This window comes from Sitophilus oryzae, unplaced genomic scaffold (genome assembly GCF_002938485.1).
Source record: "Sitophilus oryzae breed Bouriz unplaced genomic scaffold, Soryzae_2.0 scaffold_1498_pilon_pilon, whole genome shotgun sequence".
NCBI classification, from domain to species: domain Eukaryota; kingdom Metazoa; phylum Arthropoda; class Insecta; order Coleoptera; family Curculionidae; genus Sitophilus; species Sitophilus oryzae.
The window spans coordinates 2,829,055-2,853,149 of NW_022146167.1; the positions used below are offsets into that span (position 1 = coordinate 2,829,055).

The 24,095-nt window shown below is 31.0% G+C and overlaps 1 protein-coding gene across 1 annotated transcript in view; it reads right to left on the reverse strand.

Moving 5' to 3' along the window:
- Positions 1-24,095, reverse strand: part of LOC115877756 (hemocytin) — a 60,933-nt gene that overhangs the window by 27,612 nt on the left and 9,226 nt on the right. Inside the window, exons 14-31 of the mRNA XM_030894060.1 lie at positions 23,077-23,207; positions 22,846-23,014; positions 22,665-22,793; positions 21,634-21,776; positions 21,339-21,531; positions 20,445-20,605; positions 19,166-19,485; positions 18,347-18,468; positions 17,328-17,504; positions 16,709-16,922; positions 16,436-16,611; positions 8,836-8,865; positions 8,534-8,786; positions 7,985-8,139; positions 5,735-5,885; positions 5,522-5,677; positions 4,597-4,952; positions 274-470 (exon numbers count right to left, since the gene is read on the reverse strand). Coding sequence (XP_030749920.1) covers positions 274-470; positions 4,597-4,952; positions 5,522-5,677; positions 5,735-5,885; positions 7,985-8,139; positions 8,534-8,786; positions 8,836-8,865; positions 16,436-16,611; positions 16,709-16,922; positions 17,328-17,504; positions 18,347-18,468; positions 19,166-19,485; positions 20,445-20,605; positions 21,339-21,531; positions 21,634-21,776; positions 22,665-22,793; positions 22,846-23,014; positions 23,077-23,207 — 3,233 coding nt within the window. The remainder of the gene's footprint in view (positions 1-273; positions 471-4,596; positions 4,953-5,521; positions 5,678-5,734; positions 5,886-7,984; positions 8,140-8,533; positions 8,787-8,835; positions 8,866-16,435; positions 16,612-16,708; positions 16,923-17,327; positions 17,505-18,346; positions 18,469-19,165; positions 19,486-20,444; positions 20,606-21,338; positions 21,532-21,633; positions 21,777-22,664; positions 22,794-22,845; positions 23,015-23,076; positions 23,208-24,095) is intronic.

A 24,095-nucleotide genomic window follows, 5' to 3' on the forward strand; every position in this document is an offset into this window, starting at 1 on the left:
TTATTTGGGAAACGCTATAGAGAGGCTAGAACCGGAGGAACTATGCTTCCTTTCTATCAAGGACCTGCACAAACTGATGCAGACAGAGAAAGGTAACAAACCCCATAGATCTTAAACATCGCAGTGTTTCTGACAAATGAACTCCCTTAATATTGAAGAAAAAGAACAAATGATGTACATAGTAGTATAAATTAATTTGGTTTGGTTTTAAACAACCTATCCATAAATGTCTCTATCCATAAAACTATTCGAGAATATTCAAAAAATACTTGCTTTATCTTGATTGAGCCAACTGGTCCATCCTGATGTACATTGCACGGTTTGTTCGTTTTGTTCTGTGGTGTATTCTAGAAATTCTGTGGTACTGCAAGGTTGTCCTTTGCATATTTTCTCGCCTCTGGAACAGTAACAGCTGTGACAATCATCCTCTTCAACCAGGTCCCCTTCGTAGTATGTAACTCCGTCTAACTCTGCATTTTTTATTGAACAAAAAGATAAAACAAATGAAATAATGTTGATGCATAGTAAAACAAACAATAGTATTTATTTTAGCGTGATATAAAAGCGTTAAAAATTTATTTTTACTTTTAAAGATCCTGTATCTGGACATATAAACAAAAAAAACTATCAAGATATACATTTATTAAGACAGCTTTAACAATTTTAATATTGACAAAAATACAAAAATTTAGCCTTATTTTAAATTTTATAGAAGGATCATAATATTAGCCACATCATGGAGATAATACGATGAGTACTATTAACCCTAGATAAGCAATAAGATTTTTAAATATAATTATTTTTTAATATTCTTAATTTAAGTTCAACTTAATATAACAACCTTAAAGTTTTTCGCACTTGTTCTGGAACATCCTGTATATAATGATTAGCGATGGGAACTATCGAATGAATTAGACTATCGAATGGTTACTGAATGAATGATTTCAACTATCGAATGATTATTCGAATAAAATCATTCATTCATTTGTATACTAAAGCATATGTGACAACCTCGCCGTGCGACTAAATAGTTATCGTTGAGCTACGACTATCGAATGTTTTTAATAAATTAAATTTAGTATTCGTTTGATTTTTGTGTGCGTCAGTGCATTATTAGTTCTTCCAAATTTTTATAACTTGCCTTCTAAATACTGTGCTATTTTTGTGTTTATTAAAATATTTAAAATACTAAAATAGTAGTTTTTTTTTAATAATTGACGATTGTGTGCGTGTGCAGGTGTCAAAATTTTTCCGAAAATTTGTGTGATTTTCCGTAGCCCGATCTTTCAATTATTTTATTTTATATGGTATATGGTCTATTTTTTAATGGGGAATTTTGAGAAGTAGCAATTATTAAGAGAGATGAGATGAACTTAGAATTAATTTTAAAAATACATATTTGTATTTTAGATATTTCAATAATATGAATTAGTTGAACTTAATAAACTTAATAATCACATTTAAGTAATGTGGTTAAGTAAATGGTTATCGAACTCAAACTATGGGGTGAGAAAATTAAATTGAAAGTTTTACACGTGCCAATTTAAAAAAAAAGTTAACGATGTTTGTATTTTGTTTATGCTAATTCTCTTACATGTAGTTTTTGTAAAAGAAATATTGCATTTATTTTTTAAAGTAAATGCCAGTAAAAGTAAATATTATTTTTAAATAGTAATATAAAGTACCTAATATAAATAATTTTGATTTCTAATTTTTTATTTATATTTTCCTTCCATTACACTGCATGCTTAGGAAATTAATAAATGTTTATATTTCATGATTTTAAAGTTTGTTTTTAATATAACAAATTAGTTCTGTAATTATTATTAGTTAATAAACCAACGTTGCCAAAAAATTTAAAGACTATATTATTTTTAAATAGGATCTAATATAAATAATTTTCACATCTAATTTGTTCTTTATATTTTGCTACTACGTAAAAAATGTTTATATTAAATTATTTTAAATTTTGTTGTTAATAGGTATAACAAATTAATACTGTTGTTATTATTTTCATTAAACCAGTCTTTGCTTAAAAACATTAAAAATCGTTTTCCTACATCCAAAATAACAAGTATTATTGCAGTGTAACAACAGAATATTAATAAAAAAATGCAAAATATATAGACATACTATCCCTAACTAACTAAAGCCAAACAATAATATTCTTTGCTAATATGGCTAATATCAACTAATACCAATATATGGCAACAGCGCCCTTCATAATGTATTTTCTGTGTAAATACTAGCACCTCAATAAAAAAAATAATGTGTCCTTATCTTTATATGACTCCGCAAAAAATCAAAGATGCCGGCTTCTTTCATAGCATTGCCACCGACCGCTGTCGGGTTTCTCGGAAAGAAATCTACGTCGCCGGGCGACAACTAAAATCCAGTTAATATTTTATTATGATCGATCCTGACGAATAAATGAATGAATTTTATAAATGAATGGTTTTGCTGCCGAATTACTAGAATACAATATTTCAAGGCAGATGACGCATCTATTCGATAATTTTTATTCGAATAGTTTTCAACGAATGTTTTCTAACTAGCTATCGAATTATTCGAATGAATTGCAACTATCGAATGTTTCGATAGTATTCATTCGATAGTTCCCACTACTAATAATGATACTGTATGTGACACGTAAATAAAGGAAACAAGTTTAGATTGGAATGCTCGGCTTGCCGCCAAAACTTATAATTGTGGTAAATAAATATAATAAAACTTATAATTGTTGTATAATTGTGTTTCATATGTCCTTATATAAAATAAAGTTTGTTTTTTATATGCTGTAGTGTATAAATATTATTACACCCTGTACATAATAGTTTAGATATAAGTATTTCTTAAGTTAAGTTAATTAAGGCCAGTTATATTACATGTTTAGAATTAGTTGTTTATATAATATTAGGAATGCAACTATGCATTATTGGATGTCGCGCGATATGCTAATTAGGGTTAACCGAATTCAATTACTATTAAGACATACACAAGAACATATTGTAATAGTTATTCGAAATAAAGTTGGTTTTTTTATATAGTCTTAAAGTTTCCTTCAGAGCATGTAATTGCGAACCCAAATAAGAACATTACATGGCGACCCTGCCATTGCATGCTTTGGGGATATTTTAGGAAGACTATGGTATAAAAGAATGGGGCATAATCAATCCAAAGAGGAAGTATTTATTAACCAAGCCGGCAACAGTGGTGGCGTTAGCAATGGTATGGCGTGGTTTTCACTAAGTTGGAGTGAAATTTTAGGAATCATCTCCTTCTGTCTAGTTTTGGCAGTAGTTTTTGCGTATGGATACCAAAAATTAAAGAAAACTTTGGAGAGGAAAATAAGATCCGAAATTAGAAGAAGTCAAGAGCTAGTTTAGTTTAGTAAGTAGTAATACGGGATTTAAAGTTAGTTATTATGAGTTGATTTTAGATTTTTATGAGTAGTGTAAATTTAGAAGGAGTTAAGGAATTGTACGTGATCGTCAAAAAGTTTCTTGAAAAAGTTACTAAGGAACCGGAAGAGAGACGGGGAAATTTAGAAAGAAATAATAAAATATTATCTGAATAAGAATTATTAGAAAAGCAATTTAGTAAATTAAAAGAAGGCTGCAGTCCAGAAAATATTGACAAAAAATTTAAAGAATATTTTGAGGCAACAAATCAAACTCTTTTTCGAGCCCGTACAATCCTAACTACTAGAATAAAAAATTGTGTAGTTATTAAGAATAGTAGTGTTAGAAATATTGAAAATATGGGTGAAAAATTTGATTTACGCACAGCAGCGTCCTTGTTACCCTCTATGAATGGGCCTGAGGAGGCTACTAAACAATTAATTGATGCCATCGAATTATATAGCGAACTTTTAGATCAATCCAGTAAACCTTTGCTAGTTAAATATATTTTAAAGGCCAAGTTAAACCAAAACGCTAAGTGCAGGTTAAATAAAGCTTATAATAGTGTTGTTGATTTAATTGAAGACATGAAACGTTTCTTACTTGCTAAAAAATCTGTACCGGCTTTATCCACCCAATTGCATTATGCGAAACAAGACGGCAAATCTATCGATGAGTAAGCGGAGTCTATCGAGAAGCTTATGGTTGACTTAACTTTAACTCAGGCAAATAATGACGATGATGCTTTGTCAGTCTTACGAGGAGTAAATGAGAAAATCGCTATCAGTACATTTGCAAATGGTCCTAGAAACGCAGAATTAAGAACAATTATTAAGTCGCGAAATTACCAAACTTTAAATGATGCTATTGTCGGGGCTAAGGAAGAAACCTGTTCAAATAACGTTAGTTCTTCAGTTTATCATATTAAAAATAAGCAAAATTATAATAGGGGATATTACCAGGATAATCGTGACACACTGTATTTTATTTAAAAATTAAAAAAAAATAATAAATTTGAATAAATAATATTTGGTGACATAATTCCGGAAAAAGCCGAACCGCTCCGAAATTATCTAAAGCTTTGGAGAACAACCGTTGTAAGAATAGCGCCAAATAGTATTTACATTGTCCTTATGGGCACTTTCCAATCTAAACTTGCTTCTTTTATCTACGATGGTGACATAATGAAACGTACCTAAGCATACTGGTTTGCATGTATTTCTAGGAACGCAATCTGTATAAGATTCGTTCAAGTAAACATGATCTGGTGGACACGGCTTGGGATTACAGCCTTCCACACAAGTATCCTCTCCACAATTTTTAGTCAGTTTACTATTGGTCAGCAAGTTGTCACAAGTCTCATGAGGACAGGTGCTCATACAGGGAGTGTACGTGGAACACCGCTCGTCACATTGGACAGGACACAGTTGCTGACTTCTCCATTTAACAGGAGCACCTCTGTTGTTACATTCCTGAGCATATGCTGCGAGTGCTGTGCAGAGACATTGGCAGTCACCTCCTTGGTCGCAAGCGCATGCGTCAAATACACATCTGAAAAAATAGTCATATAGAGTCAAGTGGTGTAAAAATTAAATATTTTCCAAAATTTTTAGTTGTTTTCTTAGTTACAACCATTTAAATACAAAAGTTACCCCTAAAAAAGTCAATATGCAGAAAAAAAGTGTCATATTTAGCAGATAAAAATTCTACAAATGAGACATGGTTGGTTAAATATGATGAAATATGTCACAAAATGCACGTTTAAAGGTCCTGCTATCGTTTATATTAAATGCTGCAGTAAAGATGAGACTAAGGATAGAAATTAAACATAGAAATTTATATTTTTTATTAGTCGAACTCAAATAAAAACTCTAAATTAATCAAGAACACCTGCATATATTTCAAATCAAAATACAGTAAAATTACACCGTAGCAAAAAATTGATAAACTAAAAGTGTAAAACAATTACCATTTTGAAAAAAAAAAACAAGTTAAAATCTCAAATTGTACTCACAAAACTGTTAATATAAGTTAAACTCTCAAAACATAGGCACAAAAAAATTACAAGTAGGCCATAAAAACAATATTTTACAATATGAAACTTATCTAGCTAAACTCACCTATCGAAATACGCATCCAATGGTACTTCTGAATGACAGGGTGCAAACAGAGAACTCTTTAACACTCCACATTTCTTCAAAGCCCACACTTTTCTATCAGGACGTTCAGCGCAAGTGTCCTCCACTTCCAGAGCCTCAGGACAGTAGTTTTGCAATCTAAATACATTTTTACCATTATTTTCCTAAAATAATTAAATTTTAGCATAATCTGACCTCCAGGAGTCCCCGAAAATTTTGGCAGATGCTTCAGAAAGGCCGCCAGAGGGAGTTTGGAAGTCGTCTTCTTCGTTATCGTTGTAGTTGCCACACAGTCCTTTAATTTTGTTTTTCCATCTTGGATCCACTTTTACGTATACTCTGGTACCTTAAACGTTTTATAAAAAATATATCTATATTGTCTTTTTACAAAGAAAAGTGTTTCATGACATAAAAAATTATGCAAATAATGATAAAGTAATATAGTTTGCAAATGCGAGAATGCATGACAATGACAGTTATTGTTTCTCATTTTAGTTCACAGTAGGTGTATTCCGTTGCTAACCTTAGTTATGGTTTTATGTTCCGATTCTATCGGTTTCCTGAAAGTTTTCTTATTACGGAACACGGTTCCTGAAAAATTCGGTTATAACCTATGGTTATAACTGTCACCAAACTAACCAGCGCGAGAAGGCTAGTTTTTCTGGTTTTATTTGTCAATCAATGTCATTTATGTGACAGAAATCAAGCTAATATTGGAAGTTCGAGTGAAATACTCATTTAATTTCTAAAATTTGTAATATTATTTTGTATTTACATCAAAAAGCAATGGATGTAAGCAGTAAAGGTAAATAAATTTCATTAACTAAATGAAATGACTTTTTAGGACCATTTAAGCTTATCATGCAGCCATTGTTTCTTAAAGTCAGGAACATTTAAAGAAAACATGAAAAACAAGACAACAATTAATCGTGAATGTTTTGTAAGCTATAAAAATATAAATATTGATTAGATTTGTTTATTTATTATTGATCTGTTTTAATATTGAACCTGCAAATCTTCACTTGAACTGTTTAACGAGTTTAACAGTTTATTAATAAAGTACTTTTCAATATTAAACTCCACTGAAAAGAAGAAGCAAACGTAAAAGCATAGTATAAGTACGTTAAAAATGCATAAAAGATAAATTGAAATTCGAGAGGTATTGAAATTTAGAAAACGTCAACATTTGACGTTTTCAGTATTTTACCAAACTGTTCCGTATCAAACCGATGTTTTTCAGGAACCGCTCTTTACCGTAGTTTACCGGTCTGGTTCGCCTGGTTTTGCAACGAAATACAGCCTAAATTGCTTGCTTAATTTTTTGTTCTAACATTCTTTGGATCTCACAGGTCAAAATATTTTTTTGTTCCTTTTTAGTTCCTTATGTATAGTCGTGCAAACCAGAGGATATATGATTTATTTTCATTTTTATTCTTCCGCCTTAGAGACACTTGCCCTGTATACAAATTACCCTGGTACTTTAAACATATAAAAAGATTTTTAAATAATAAGATAAAAATATAATATCTAAATTGTTTTAATAAATAAAAGTTAATCCTGACATGACAAATTGTGTAAATTATTATAAAAGTAATATACAGGGTGTCCCAATATGCCGTGGACATAAAACTACTCGTATTTTTGGAATCAAAATAAGTTCATTGCATACAATTTACCTCTATAAAAAAGTGCTTCGTTTGTCCGCTAGAGGGCAACAAAATTTAAAAAAATAAAAAATATTTCAGATATTTTAAGAACGTTATTCCGATTTGAATGATATTTTGAATGTCTATGTTTTGTTAAGTGCTTTAACATTTGACTTTCACAAAAATTAAGAAAAAGTACGGGAAGGGTGAAAACTACTCCCACCCCTGCATAAATTTTAGTACTATAAATATTTTCCAATTCCACCGATGACAGTGTTACGGTTATATATTTTAAAGGGGAGTTAATTTTCTTATATTTATTTTAATCATACATCTTGACAAAATGGTGAATGTGGTGATTTATTATTTTTAATTATATCCTTGAAGATGACACGTTAATAAAATATAACAATACATTTCTTAATACATATTAATTATTTATTTATTTTCTATTTATCGGGGGTTTTCCTGCTCGGGCGCCATTTGCTACCTTCCGGTTTGGGAGGTGGGTTCAAAACAGATTTTTCTTTCACAGATTTTCTTTTCGTTTTAATTTTTTTTTTCGTTTAATTTCACAGAATTTCTTTTCGTAAAATGGTCCCTCTAGTATTTATTACATTTTTCGTCATTTGTAAAAAAACGATACATCGCATAGTTTTTGTGACAAAAAATTTGGAGAATTTATTTTTCCAAAGTAGGCCTACAAAATATACAGGGAGTTCCAATATTTCGGTAACAATATAAACAGAAAAAATCAATTTTAATCGCAACTGAGAATATAAAATATACTTAATAGTACCTTTGTCCCAATGAACTACCAAACCCAAATCAGGTGCTTCTACAATCACAAATAATCCTATTTCTCTTATGGTGACGTGTTTTTTGGTAACGAATTTGGGAACAGATTTGTCCTTGGTCAGTGTTATTACTTCATTATCGTCTCCAGAAATGATCCTGGAATTTTTACAAATAAATAAAATAAGTATATTAGAATTAAGTAACGAATCAGAAAAATCTATTTGAAAAAATATTATTATTAAAAGATTATTTTAAAACTAGTTGAAGCCTGGCGCATCCGCCACGACGCGACGTCAGAAAGAAAATACTTTTTATTTTTTTAATTAAATGAAAAACAAAAAATCCGGCGACGACAGTTTTTAGAAGAGCCAATTTACTAAAAGCTATCTTTTAGTAAAAAAAGCAACTTTCTAGAGCAAGTCGTTACTTCAGTAGAGACGACACAGATAAACATTAGCATTTTATATATGTAAATTAGTCATGGATTAAAATATGTAAGTATAATACGCTTATGTAGCAATGAAATAAAATAAATAAATGTATTAGATACCTGATAGTCACACTTTTAGAGCAACTGGTACCCAAAGATCCACAAGGTACGTTCTGAATAGTGACATCGAAAGTATCAGATTCCAAGTTTCCTTTGGCCAAAACATAGTCGCATTGTCCCTGATAGTCAAAATGCTTCCCATCGAAAGTTTTGTAGTGCGAATCACCCCAAGCACTGCACTCTGCCGTGCACTGCCTATCAGTGCATGACCATTTGCCGTTTTTGCACGTGCACGTGTTGCATTCGTTTTGAACTAAGTTGCTCACACTGTATATAATAAGAGTACCCAACGAGAGTCTTACCTATGGATTTCTCCTTATAACTTCTACCACCATGCTGACAGGGACAATCAGTCGGTTTGACACATATCTTGTTTCTGGAGTCCAACGCAGTGTTTCTGACAAATGAACTCCCTTAATATTGAAGAAAAAGAACAAATGATGTACATAGTAGTATAAATTAATTTGGTTTGGTTTTAAACAACCTATCCATAAATGTCTCTATCCATAAAACTATTCGAGAATATTCAAAAAATACTTGCTTTATCTTGATTGAGCCAACTGGTCCATCCTGATGTACATTGTACGGTTTGTTCGTTTTGTTCTGTGGTGTATTCTAGAAATTCTGTGGTACTGCAAGGTTGTCCTTTGCATATTTTCTCGCCTCTGGAACAGTAACAGCTGTGACAATCATCCTCTTCAACCAGGTCACCTTCGTAGTATGTTACTCCGTCTAACTCTGCATTTTTTATTGAACAAGGAGATAAAACAACATGAAATAATGTTGATGCATAGTAAAACAAACAATAGTATATATTTTAGCGTGATATAAAAGCGTTAAAAATTTATTTTTATTTTTAAAGATCCTGTATCCGGACATATAAACAAAAAAACTATTAAGATATACATTTATTAAGACAGGTTTAACAATTTTAATATTGACAAAAATACAAAAATTTAGCCTTATTTTAAATTTTATAGAAGGATCATAATATTAGCCACATCATGGAGATAATACGATGAGTACTATTAACCCTAGATAAGCAATAAGATTTTTAAATATAATTATTTTTTAATATTCTTAATTTAAGTTCAACTTAATATAACAACCTTAAAGTTTTTCGCACTTGTTCTGGAACATCCTGTATATAATGATACTGTATGTGACACGTAGATAAAGGAAACAAGTTTAGATTGGAATGCTCGGCTTGCCGCCAAAACTTATAATTGTTGTAAATAAATATAATAAAACTTATAATTGTTGTATAATTGTGTTTCATACAAGTCCTTATATAAAATAAAGTTTGTTTCTTATATGCTGTAGTGTATAAATATTATTACACCCTGTACATAATAGTTTAGATATAAGTATTTCTTAAGTTAAGTTAATTAAGGCCAGTTATATTATATGTTTAGAATTAGTTGTTTATATAATATTAGGAATGCAACTATGCATTATTGGATGTCGCGCGATATGCGAATTAGGGTTAACCGAATTCAATTACTATTAAGATTTACACAAGAACATATTGTAATAGTTATTCGAAATAAAGTTGGTTTTTTTATATAGTCTTAAAGTTTCCTTCAGAGCATGTAATTGCGAACCCAAATAAGAACATTACATGGCGACCCCAAGCTACTGCATGCTTTGGGATATTTTAGGAAGACTATGGTAAAAGAATGGGGGCATAATCAATCCAAGGAGGAAGTATTTATTAACTGCCGGCAACAGTGGTGGCGTTAGCAATGGTATGGTGGTTTTCACTCAGTTGGAGTGAAATTTTAGGAATCATCTCCTTCTGTCTAGTTTTGGCAGTAGTTTTTGCGTATGGATACCAAAAATTAAAGAAAACTTTGGAGAGGAAAATAAGATCCGAAATTAGAAGAAGTCAAGAGCTAGTTTAGTTTAGTAAGTAGTAATACGGGATTTAAAGTTAGTTATTATGAGTTGATTTTAGATTTTTATGAGTAGTGTAAATTTAGAAGTAGTTAAGGAATTGTACGTGATCGTCAAAAAGTTTCTTGAAAAAGTTACTAAGGAACCGGAAGAGAGACGGGGAAATTTAGAAAGAAATAATAAAATATTATCTGAATTAGAATTATTAGAAAAGCAATTTAGTAAATTAAAAGAAGGCTGCAGTCCAGAAAATATTGACAAAAAATTTAAAGAATATTTTGAGGCAACAAATCAAACTCTTTTTCGAGCCCGTACAATCCTAACTAGTAGAATAAAAAATTGTGTAGTTATTAAGAATAGTAGTGTTAGAAATATTGAAAATGCGGGTGAAAAATTGATTTACGCACAGCAGCGTCCTTGTTACCCATGAATGGGTCTGAGGAGGCTACTAAACAATTACTTGATGCCATCGAATTATATAGCGAACATTTAGATCAATCCAGTAAACCTTTGCTAGTTAAATATATTTTAAAGGCCAAGTTAAACCAAAACGCTAAGTGCAGGTTAAATAAAGCTTATAATAGTGTTGTTGATTTAATTGAAGACATGAAACGTTTCTTACTTGCTAAAAAATCTGTATCGGCTTTATCCACTCAATTGCATTATGCGTAACAAGACGGCAAATCTATCGATGAGTACGCGGAGTCTATCGAGAATGTTATGGTTGACTTAACTTTAACTCAGGCAAATAATGACGATGATGCTTTGTCAGTCTTACGAGGAGTAAATGAGAAAATCGCTATCAGTACATTTGCAAATGGTCTTAGAAACGCAGAATTAAGAACAATTATTAAGTCGCGAAATTACCAAACTTTAAATGATGCTATTGTCGGGGCTAAGGAAGAAACCTGTTCAAATAACGTTAGTTCTTCTTCAGTTTATCATATTAAAATAAGCAAAATTATAATAGGGGGATATTACTAGGTATCAGACACTGTATTTTATTTAAAATTTAAAAAAATAATAAATTTGAATAAATATTTACATAATTTTGAAAACCGAACCGTCTGAAATTATCTTAAAGCTTTGGAGAACAAATCCCGCTGTAAGAATAAGCCAAATAGTATTTACATTGTCCTTATGGGCACTTTCCAATCTAAACTTGCTTTTTATCTACGATGGTGACAATGAAACGTACCTGCTATTTTGTTTGTATGTATTTCTAGGAACACAATCTGTATAAGATTCATTCAGGGTAACATGATCTATGCTTGGGATTACAGCCTTCCACACAAGTATCCTCTCCACAATTTTAGTCAGTTTACTATTGGTCAGGAAGTTGTCACAAGTCTCATGAGGACAGGTGCTCATACAGTGAGTGTACGTGGAACAACGCCTCGTCACATTGGACAGACAAAGTTGCTGGACTTCTCCATTTAACAGGGAGCACCTCTGTTGTTACATTCCTGAGCATATGCTGCGAGTGCTGTGCAGACATTGGCAGTCACCTCCCTTGGTCGCAAGCGCATGCGTCAAATACACATCTGAAAAAATAAGTTATATAGGATTCATGTATAAAATGAGACATTTTCCAAAAATTTTTAGTTGTTTTCTTAGTTACAATCATTTAAATACAAAGTTAACCCAAAGTCAATATGCAGTCATATTTGTAATATGTATTCTACAAATGAGACATGCTTGGTTAAATATGATGAAATATGTCACAAAATGCACGTTTAAAGGTCCTTGCTATCGTTTATATTAAAATGGGTAAAGATGAAATTAAGGATAGAAATTAAACATAGAAATTTATATTTTTGTTAGTCGAATCCCTAAATAAAAACTCTAAATTAATCAAGAACACCTGCATATAATTCAAATCAAAATACAGTAAAATTACACCGTAGCAAAAATTGATAAACTAAAAGTGTAAAACAATTACCATTTTGAAAAACAAGTTAAAATCTCAAATTGTAATTACAAACTGTTAATATAAGTTAAACTCTCAAACATAGGCACAAAAATTACAAGTAGGCCATAAAAAACAATATTTTTACAATATGAAACTTATCTAGCTAAACTCACCTATCGAAATACGCATCCAATGGTACTTCTGAATGACAAACAGAACTCTTTAACACCCACATTTCTTCAAAGCCCACACTTTTCTATCAGGACGTTCAGCGCAAGTGTCCTCCACTTCCAGCCTCAGGACAGTACTCCTGCAATCTAAATACATTTTACCATTATTTTCCTAAAATACAGAAGCATAATCTGACCTGTGAGTCCCCGAAATTTTGGCAGATGCTTCAGAAAGGCCGCCAGAGGGAGTTTGGAAGCTTTCGTTATCGTTGTAGCTACACAGTCCTTTAATTTTGTTTTTCCATCTTGATCCACTTTTACGTATACTCTGGTACCTTAAACGTTTTATAAAAATATATCTATATTGTCTTTACAAAGAAAGTGTTTCCATAAAAAAGTATGCAAAATAATGATAAAAGTAATATAGTTTGCAAATGCGAGAATGCATGACAATGACAGTTATTGTTTCTCATTTAGTTCACAGTAGGTGTATTCTGTTGTTTACCTTTAGTTATGGTTTTATGTTCCGATTCTATCGGTTTCCTGAAAGTTTTTCTTTATTACGGAACACGGTTCCTTGAAAAATCGGTTATAACCTATGGTTATAACTGTACCAAACTAACCAGCGCGAGAAGGCTGGTTTTTCTGGTTTTGTTTGTCAGAAATCAAGCAAATATTAGATTAGTGAAATTCTCATTTAATTTCTAAAATTTGTAATAATATTTTGTATACATCCAAAAGTAATGGAGGTAGGCAGTAAAGGTAAATAAATTTCATTAACTAAATAGAATGATTTTTTAGGACCATTTAAACTTATCATGCAGCCATTATTGTTTGTTAAAGTCAGGAACATTTAAAAACCAAACCAAATCAAACAACAAGACAACAAGTAATCGTGAATGTTTTGTAAGCTATAAAAATATAAATATTGATTAGATTTGTTTATTTATTATTCATCTATTTTAATATTGGACCTGCAAATCTTCACTTGAGCTGTCTAACGGGCTTAACAGTTTATTAATAAAGTACTTTTCAATATTAAACTCCATTGAAAAGAAGAAGCAAACGTAAAAGCAGAGAACAGGTACATTAAAAATGCATAAAAGATAAATTTTATGAGACATTGAAATTTAGAAAACGTCAACATTTGACGTTTCCAGTATTTTACCAAACTGTTCCGTATCAAACCGATGCTTTTCAGGAACCGCTCTTTACCGTAGTTTACCGGTCTGGTTCACCTTTCGGTTTTGCAACGAAATACAGCCTGTCTGCTTTTTGCTTTTAATTTTTGTTCTAACATTCTTGGATCCTCACAGGTCAAAATATTTTTTGTTCCTTTTAGTTCCTTATGTATAGTCGTGCAAAACCAGAGGATATATGATTTATTTCTTCATTTTTATTCTTCCGCCTTAGAGACACTTGCCCTTGTATACAAATTCAATTCTGGTACTTTAAACATATAAAAGATTTTTAAATAATAAGATAAAATATAATATCTAAATTGTTTTAATAAATAAAAAGTTAATCCTGACATGACAAATTGTGTAAATTATTATAAAAGTAAGGACAGGGTGTCCCAATATGCCGTGGACATAAAACTACTCGTATTTTTTGGAATCAAAAATAAGTTCATTGCATACAATTTACCTCTATAAAAAGTGCTTCGTTTGTCCGCTGTGAGGGCAACAAAATTTTAAAAAAATAAAAATATTTCAGATATTTTAAGAACGTTATTCCGATTTGAATGGATATTTTGAATGTCTATGTTTTGGTTAAGTGCTTTTAACATTTGACTTTCACAAAATTAAGAAAAGTACGGGAAGGGTGAAACTACTCCCCACCCCTGCATAAATTTTAGTACTATAAATATTTTTCCAATTCCACCGATGACAGTGTTACGGTTATATATTTTAAAGGGAGTTAATTTTCTATATTTATTTTAATCATACATCTTGACAAAATGGTGAATGGTGATTTATTATTTTTAATTATAACCTTGAAGATATGACACGTTAATAAAATATAACAATACATTTCTTAATACATATTAATTATTTATTTATTTTCTATTTATCGGGGGGTTTTCCCAGCTCAAGTGCCATTTGCTACCTTCCTTGGGAGGTGGGTTCAAAAACAGATTTTCTTTCACAGATTTTCTTTTCGTTTTAATTTTTGTTTCCTTGTTTAATTTCACAGATTTTCTTTTCGTAAAATGGTCCCTCTAGTATTTATTACATTTTTCGTCATTTGTAAAAAAAACGATACATCGCATAGTTTTTGTGACAAAAAATTTGGAGAATTTATTTTTCCAAAGTAGGCCTACAAAATATACAGAGAGTTCCAATATTTCGGTAACAATACAAACAGAAAAAATCAATTTTAATCGCAACTGAGAATATAAAATATACTTAATAGTACCTTTGTCCCAATGAACTACCAAACCCAAATCAGGTGCTTCTACAATCACAAATAATCCTATTTCTCTTATGGTGACGTGTTTTTTGGTGACGAATTTGGGAACAGATTTGTCCTTGGTCAGTGTTATTACTTCATTATCGTCTCCAGAAATGATCCTGGAATTTTTACAAATAAATAAAATAAGTACCGTATGATCGAAAAAAAACTACGTCAGCGATGACTATTAAATGAAGATCGCATAGCTTTTGTATGTAAAATTATATGGGGAATGTCATCGATCGTCATTCCCAAGCCAACTGGACGCCGTTTTTTTTTCGATCATCCCGTATGATTTCCCAACAAATTTGATCTCTTGACTTTTTTTGGTACGACGCACCGTTTTCGCGTAAAAAAATAAAAACCATTTTCATACATGACCAAATCGCTAAAATTTTAATGTAAATTTTCATAGTAAAATTTAAAAAAACGGCAATTTAGATTTTTGGGCATTTTGGTTCGCACTTAGGTAATAAAAACAGGATTTTGGAAAATAAAAAATTATTTTAAACTTAAGTTTGCCATTGAAATTTACGGTAAAATTTTAGCGATTTAGTCATGTACGAAAATGGTTTTTATTTTTTTACGCGAAAACGGTGCGTCATCCCAAAAAAAAGTTAAGAAATAAAATTTGTTCCAAATTTAATGTAGATTTTAAAAATAATTTTTATTTTAGAAAAAAACAGTGGCATACCATTTTTTTCTTCAATAATATTTAGTTTAAATACCGTAGGCACGCCACTGATGAAAATAAAAAAAAGTTAATAGCATAAAAAAATGTAATTTTATGGTAAAACAACGTGTACCAAATTTAGTGATTTTCGTCCAATAGGGCGCTGAGATATTAAAAATAAAACCTTTTTAGGGGCGAAATTCAGGGGGCTGTAAATCCTAAAAGGGGGGCCACTCGCCAAAATACGGTAAAAAAATACGGGTCACCTATTTTTTTTCAAGAATCTATGACAAAATTTTGTTGCATTAATTTCCGGACACCCTGTATAAGTATAATACGCTTATTTAGTAATGAAATAAAATAAATAAATGTATTAGATACCTGATAGTCACACTTTTAGAGCAACTGGTACCTAAAGATCCACAAGGTACGTTCTGAATAGTGACATCGAAAGTATCAGATTCTAAGTTTCCTTTGGCCAAAACATAGTCGCATTGTCCCTGATAGTCAAAATGCTTCCCATCGAAGGTTTTGTAGTGCGAATCGCCCCAAGCACTGCATTCTGCCGTGCACTGTCTATCAGTGCAAGACCATTTGCCGTTTTTGCACGTGCACGTGTTGCATTCGTTTTGAACTAAAATTATAATCCAAATTTTATTTATCATTAGAAGGTATAATTTTTCACCGGTAATTAAAATAAACAGTACAAAATTAAAGAAGATTTTGCTCACACTGTATATAATACGAGTACCCAACGAGAGTCTTACCTATGGATTTCTCCTTATAACTTCTACCACCATGCTGACAGGGACAATCAGTCGGTTTGACACATATCTTGTTTCTGGAGTCCAACACATATCCTTCTTTGCACTTGCACCCAGCATGACAGACAGTTGGTGAAAAATGATCATTCTTGTGCATGTTTTTGCAGGTCACTGGTTCAACATCTTCGCATGTAGTAAATTCAAAATTCCTTGTAACGAAACATTAAAAATAAATAAAATTAAGTCATGATATTTTATTGTGATTTTTTTCTCATTCATTTCAGTCATTTATTTCACTGTTTTTACCTTGAGGAGTCACATTTGGCTTTGAGATCATTGGCTCTAGGAAAATCTTGGATTTCTGCTATTGTAGCCAGTTTACATTGCCAAATAGCATGTAGACATGTGCATAGTTCAAGCCCTTTAGTTCCTGGTCGTATTTCTTTATATCCAGCTGGAAAATCTAGTCCTTCATGTTGACATTTGCACTGACCAATCGGAATACATTCGCCATTGTCATCTAAAAAATATAAATAGAAACAAAAATAAATACCAGTTTTCAAAATGAAGCTTACATTGAATAAAAAACTAGGGAAAGAGTATACCTAATCAATAACATTAGCGAGACTTCGAAGGGGGTTTAATATGGCTGAAATAAATTCTGGTTTATCAGTGGCGTTCTAATTTTGTTTAAAATGTGTTAAAATATAAAGTAGGGTAATAGACTCAACAAAAATACAGTTAGGCTACTGGAATAACTAAGTAAAATTCATAAAATTGACTTATCTTAAATTGTTTTTACCAGAAGTAATAGATTCAAAAATGCTGACGCAATATCTTTCTAGATTTTGACATTTTGCATAAAGTGATAAAACCAATAACAAAATTAAAAAGAAATCATTTTTATTCGACGGAATTTTATTACCTAAGGCTTCTCCTTCTGGACAGTTACAACCCTCAACGCACTGTCTCTTACAGTCTGGTCTTAGAGAAATCTCATTGCAAGTTCTTGTACAGGCATTGCCACAAACTTGGTATTTTTGGCCGCCAGGACAGTGAATTCCACACTCTCTTACTTCGTTTCTCCAGTCAATTTTGACTCCTATCAAAAAGAAAATTTAACTGTATTAAAGTATATAGCACATTACACTTTAGTTAATATATTTATTTTTATAGTTCATATATACGATCTAAAATTAAATATAGCCTAATTAGCGAAAGAATATATGACCAGTAATTGTCTATTATTTTTTCATTTTAATTTAAAAGTATATTTGATATCAACTAAACTTTTTGTTACGTAATCGAGGGCGCCTTTTTTAAATTCATTGTTGCCAACCATGGACATATTCGGCGCCGGGCTGACTAACTGGAATTTAAATTTCCCGCTAGGGATTACCAGCTCTGCTGTAAAAAATGTCAAGTTGTCATATTTATTTATTTATTTCCTAACATTGTCATTCGTTTTGACACTTTAGTTTTGTATTAAGAGTTTTTGGTTTAAATAAATAGTGTTGTGATAATTTAAGCTTAAAAATGTTTACTAGCAGACCTTGCAGTCGAACATTGTTCTTTTTAGAATCTGTTTTAGTGCGAAGTGTACAAGATAGATTAATAGCCGTAAAAAAATCATCGCAACATTATTAGAATATTTTGAACGGGAAAGCGGTAGTAATAGCTCCTTATTTCTATTAAATGCTGTTAAGAAGGTAAGCTTTATTAATGTAAATAATAACTGTTTATATATTTATAATTAATTTATTTTTATTTCCTTAAATATTTTGATTGAAAGAAAATATGTAAAAGTACCGGTCAAGCTTAATCACGTGACTAAAAGTTTATTTGATATAAACTATAGATTGATTTTCCTGTCTATTTTTTGAACATATATTGATGAAAGTAATATGTTCTTTCGTTAGATACGCTGATTATACGGTAAGCTACCTTTGCTAGAACATTCTAGAGCATATGCGGACAACGTGGGGCACAAGCACTTTGAAATTTTAAATTCGCAAGAGCACATATCGTACATACAGTCTTGATAAAACTGTTCTGGATCAACATACCTGAAATAGAAAAAATATTTTTGTGTAATTGCATATATTAATTGCATAATATCCAATTTTATTAATATTTACAATCTATAGTCTGTCCGACGAGAGAATCCATGACAGTGACAGTTGGGTCTGTCTTTATTAGAAGTCGTATGTCGAAATCTTCCCTCACTTGTTGGACAGACTATACTATGATCCGAACATACTATAATACCGCAAGATAAAAAAACGGCGTCAAAGACTGCTGGGAAATGACAATCGATGATAATTTTGGCGAGGTCAAGCCCTAGATGTTATTTACTTGGCCCGTACTCTTCTTTATTTTTTAATGGCGCTTACAGCCAGTTGGCTTTTACAAAGTCGTAATTTATTTTTATATTGAGTAAAAATTATTTTAAAATTCGAGAAAAAATATTTTTTTAGAAATAGATATGTGTGTCTGGAAACGTTTTATCCTTTTTTAATATTTCTTTCTTCGTTTTCTTCTTTTTTCGTTTTCTTTGTTTTTTTTTCTTTTTCTTTCTATTTTCTTGACAAGTTTTATGTTAATTTTTAGTAAATGTTATGTACAGATTGACCTCGGCAAAATTATTATCGATTGTCATTCCCCAGCTGTCTTTGACGCTGTTTTTTTTTCGATCTTATGATCTTTTCGATAAATTTTAGATAATTTTTAGATATATTTCAAAACACAAATCATACACATTACCAGTGACAATCTTTGAACAGGTCTGATCTGAGTTTTGAACAGTGCTTCTCAGCTGCGACTTTCTTATGTAGATTGACATCACACGGATGGTTAGACAACACTTCTGGAACATCGTTACACATTTCTTCTGTTTTCCATTTATTGGCAAAAGCGATAACAGATTGTTCAATATCATCATCAGGTGTTAAAAAGTCGTCTTTTTGGTTGCTGTTAAATGTCCCACAAAGACCTCTGGTTTTGTCTTTGAAATTTGCTGGAAGGTCAATGTAAACTCGAGTCATTCCGTCCCACCAAACTTCAATTCCGTTAGGAAGTTCTGTCTAAAATCAGTAAAAATAGGTTTGTTTTTTATTACAAAACATTTTATCACAGCCTGTAAAACTTGTAACCAGCTTGCCGACTTGTAGAATATTTACTTAAATATTCGCCTATCGTATGTTAATCACCGCGACCTTATAGATCTATCTAACTCATCAAACAATCTCAGAGCTTTGAGAAAAACCAGTATCTGAGACGGTTTTACTGAGGTTAGTTCTCTATCTCCGATGTCAGTCGTACCCAAGTTTATGGCACGAATGGTTGTCATCTCGGCGCACTCAGTGATGAGGTGTTTTGGTGTTTTCCCAATTTCCCCACCGAATCTGTATTCTCCGTTGTTTCTTAGCTTCAATCTACTGAGGTGTTCACTGAGGAGACAGTTGTTAAAAACTTGTTAAAAACCCCGTGACAATTCGGAGATTGTTTTACTTGTATGCTGTATAACAAATAAGATTTAGCACTACGTTAAAGCTTCGTTTAAAAAAACGATCAAGATTGGTGCTCTGACTGCTGTCATGTGTATAAAAATTGACAGAAACAAGCGAAGATGGCCAGCTGGTACTATATAAGCTGTGATTTTTCCCCAAAATATTTATTTCTATTTTACATAAACCAAATTTTTAAATATAAAGTTATAGGGTTTATAAATATCTATTAGCGGGTAATAAATTTAAGTATACAAGGTCGGTCATAAAGACGAGGCATATCAAAGTTTCATTTTTTTTAAATGGGACTCCCTGTATATTATTGCATATTTCGGTTCTTCCTTCAATTGTAAGCAAAAATCGAAATACACACAATGTCATACCAACCGTTTCCGAGTTATTGACTTTTTAAAATATCACTTTAACAATATGATTTAATTATTTTCGATATGTTCATATGGTATAATAAATATACAGAGTGTCCCATTTATAAACCCTAAGCATTGGTAAATTTTTAAGTAATATTCAATATAAACCTGTAAGAATATCGAAGATACTGCTCTAATGTTAACTCCAGCCACATTATGAGGAATCTTCGTTATATCTATGCCATTCACAACAACATCGTGATTTTGTTTCAGTTTTATGACTTGTCCGTTAATTCTTATTGTCACAGTTTTGGTACAAGATGGTAAACCTAAAAAAAGAAATAATTATAAAGTAAGCAGCTAAGCAATCTCAATTAAATATATATATATATATATATATATATATATATATATATATATATATATATATATATATATATATATATATATATATATATATATATATATATATATATATATATATATATATATATATATATATATAGATACAAGGCATTTAAGTTTCTAAGGTTCATACTAGGGCTGATTTTTTATACAGGATGAGTCTTAAATAAGTGCCACTATTTTAGGGGTAGTACATTACGACCCCAGGAACACGATTATGAGGTTTTTTTTGCGTATTTTTTTTTTGAAAATTTGGTATTATATTATCAGAGTCTTATCAGAGTTAAAAAACATAATTTCTTAATAATATGACAACATAGGTAGTACAAGAATTTCACAGAAAAGAAAACTCAGAAAAGATCCAGTGGTTCTCAAAATTTAAGCAACAAATAATTTTTTTGATATTTTTAAAGTAAAAAAATATTTCGGTTGTTTTGGACTTATTTGAAAAACGGTAAAGAGAAAATATATTTCTTTTATCGAGATCTACCAGCCCTGAAAATATTTGCACATATTTAGGACTCAACCTGTATGCATAATTTTATAAGAAAAATCATATTTCATTGATATTTAATTGAATATGAAAATATAAAAAATAAATAAGTAAATTATACTTATCTTAGTAAACACCCTGTATAAGCGGTTAATTTGACTTACCTGCAGATACGCTAACGGGGAAGTTCATAGCTTCGGATATAGCTCCTGCACAAGCAACATTTTCAGCTTCAATACTGAAGTTGTCAGTTTTCATGAGATAATACGAACACTGACCCATAAAATCAAAACGTTTACCATCAAAGGTGATGTAATGAGGATCCCCAACTGCACCACACCTAGCACCACAAGAAACCTAGAAATTACCAAAAAATACAAAAAAATTAAAATATGAATACTCTAATTGTATCAAATGTGTTGTAGAAAAATAGAATTTTTTGGTAAAACTGCTTCTTACTTGGGTACATTCCCATTCTCCGTTATTGCAAGTGCAAGTGTTACAGTCTTTTGGAATTGAAGATCCAGGAGAAAAACTTTTTCCCCTAAGTTTACAAGGACACTGGTCTCTGGTAATGCATTTGTTGTCATGTAAAACAGTACCTAAAATATACAGGGTGAGCTTTTTAAAATGTTACAAGGTTATATTCTTATTTCCTTTTTTTAGAACGTATTAAAATTTAAAGTAGGTAGACACAATAATTTGCTAGTTTTATCTTTCGTTGAGTCAATATACCGGGTGTGTCTCAAAAATGGCTCACCCCTATAACATTTTTAGTTTTTCAGATAAAAAAACGAGATTTGATATGTTAGTATATGACATAAATTAGGATTGATTGACGTATTCAATTGTTTTTGGTCACTTCCTGGTTCACCGAAAATGACTACAACTTTTGATTTTTAAATGGCACCCCAGGTATTTTTTTACTTTATTTGATAGAAAATAACACTCTGAATAGAATGTCATATCATAGGTCAACTTTTTACATTTTCGCATATGCATTATTTGAAATTGTAACATGGCGTTTGTACAACAATTTGACTTGAAATACCAAGTGTTCCAAATTATTCATAAAAAAATGCTTTTTCTAAATAATATGCTAATGAGCCACTCTTGTTCCATTTGTAAAAAATTGTGATATGATTAAAAATACGATTTGTGCAGCTTTTAACCGTTCAGGAAAAGACACGAAAAACATTACAAGATTAAATTAATTTTTCCAAGGCTCCTTGATTAAAAATTAGTGTTTTTAGCACAGCCAATGGACTCTAGATTGAAATTTAAAATACGATCTTTTCTTAAAGCGAAAATGTCAATAGTTGATATATGATATGTCATTCTATTCAGAGAGTGTCATTTTCTATCGAATAAAGTAAAAATATACCGAGGATGCCATTTAAAAATCAAAAGTTGTTGTCATTTCCGGTGAAACAGAAAGTGACCAAAAACAATTTTTGAGACGCACCCGGTATAAATAAAAAAAAGTATACCTTCTGGACAATAACATCCTTCAATACAAGTATCTCCCACTTCTGGAAGAATAGAGACAGCCCCACACATAGCCTGTCCTTTTTTAGGTCCGCAGTTCATATAAACCTTACCGCCAGTACATTTCATAGCTAAAAATCAAATAAAATAAAAAAATTATAAAAAAAGATTTAGAACACATACGGCAAGTATTTTCATCTCTCCATTGGGTCAGGCCTTTAACACCTTTATGTGTACAGTCCCTAATATAAACCTCCAAAGTTTCGCATGTACACTCGGAAGGATCGTTGTGATGAGGGCAGTTACAGTAGTCCCATCTGCATGATTCTAATAAAGATGTGATATCAACAGCCTGAAAATGGTAAAATATTTGATCAAAATGGGTGAATTTTAAGAAAATGGAGTGGTTGTTACATTTGAGCAAGCTGAAAACCTGGAGTCTGAGAGTATTTTTGTACAAAAATGAGTAGCATCTCTGCCTAGTTCGCCATTTATGCTGTTGACGTTGCAACTGTGTTCGTCGACGAGTGTATCGATACAGGGCTCTACAAAAAAATGTTAAATATACAGGGTATTTCATGGAAGTAGTTTATTAAAGGGAAAAAATAAACAAATTTGCATGTTTCAAGATAAGGATATTTCCAGATGTTTGAAGCATTTTCCACTTTCTAGCACTATTTTTTTTTCTAGCACCGATTTATCCGTAAGTAGCTGATAACTTCCATTTTTTTAATAGAAACACCTACACAAGGTGTAGCACTGGCTCATTCCTATAACGTTTTTATTTTTTCAGATAAAACAACGAGATTTGGTATGTTAGTATATGACATAAATCATGATTGACTGATGTATTCAAATAGTTTCGGTCTTCTTGTTTCAACGGAAATGTCTACAACTTTTGATTTTTAAATGGTACTTTCAGTATTTTTTTACTTTATTTGATAGAAAATGACATTCTGAGTAGAATGACATAGCACATGTCAATTTCTGGACATTTTCAGTTAAAAAATAGTATTTTAAATTTCAATCTAGACTGCAATGGCTTTGTTCATATATGAACACCGCCATTGCACACTTTTTTTAAGCGACAATGTCAAAAGTTGTAATCATTTCCGGTGAAACAGGAAGTAACCAAAACAAATTTATGTCAATAAATTCTGATATACATATGTGTTATTATACATATGTGTTGTGTTATACTAATATGCCAAATCCCGTTTTTTATCTAAAAAAATAAAAAAGTTATGGGGGCAAGTAATTTTTGAAAAATACCCGGTATATTAAATTCCATTTGGAAAACTACAAAAAATCAACTAAAAATAAATAAAGAAAAGAAGGGGGAAATAAGAAAAAAAAAGAAAACTACAAAAATCAGTTAAAAATAAATAAAGAAAAATAAAGAGGAATAAGAAAAAAGAAACAAAAAAAATAAG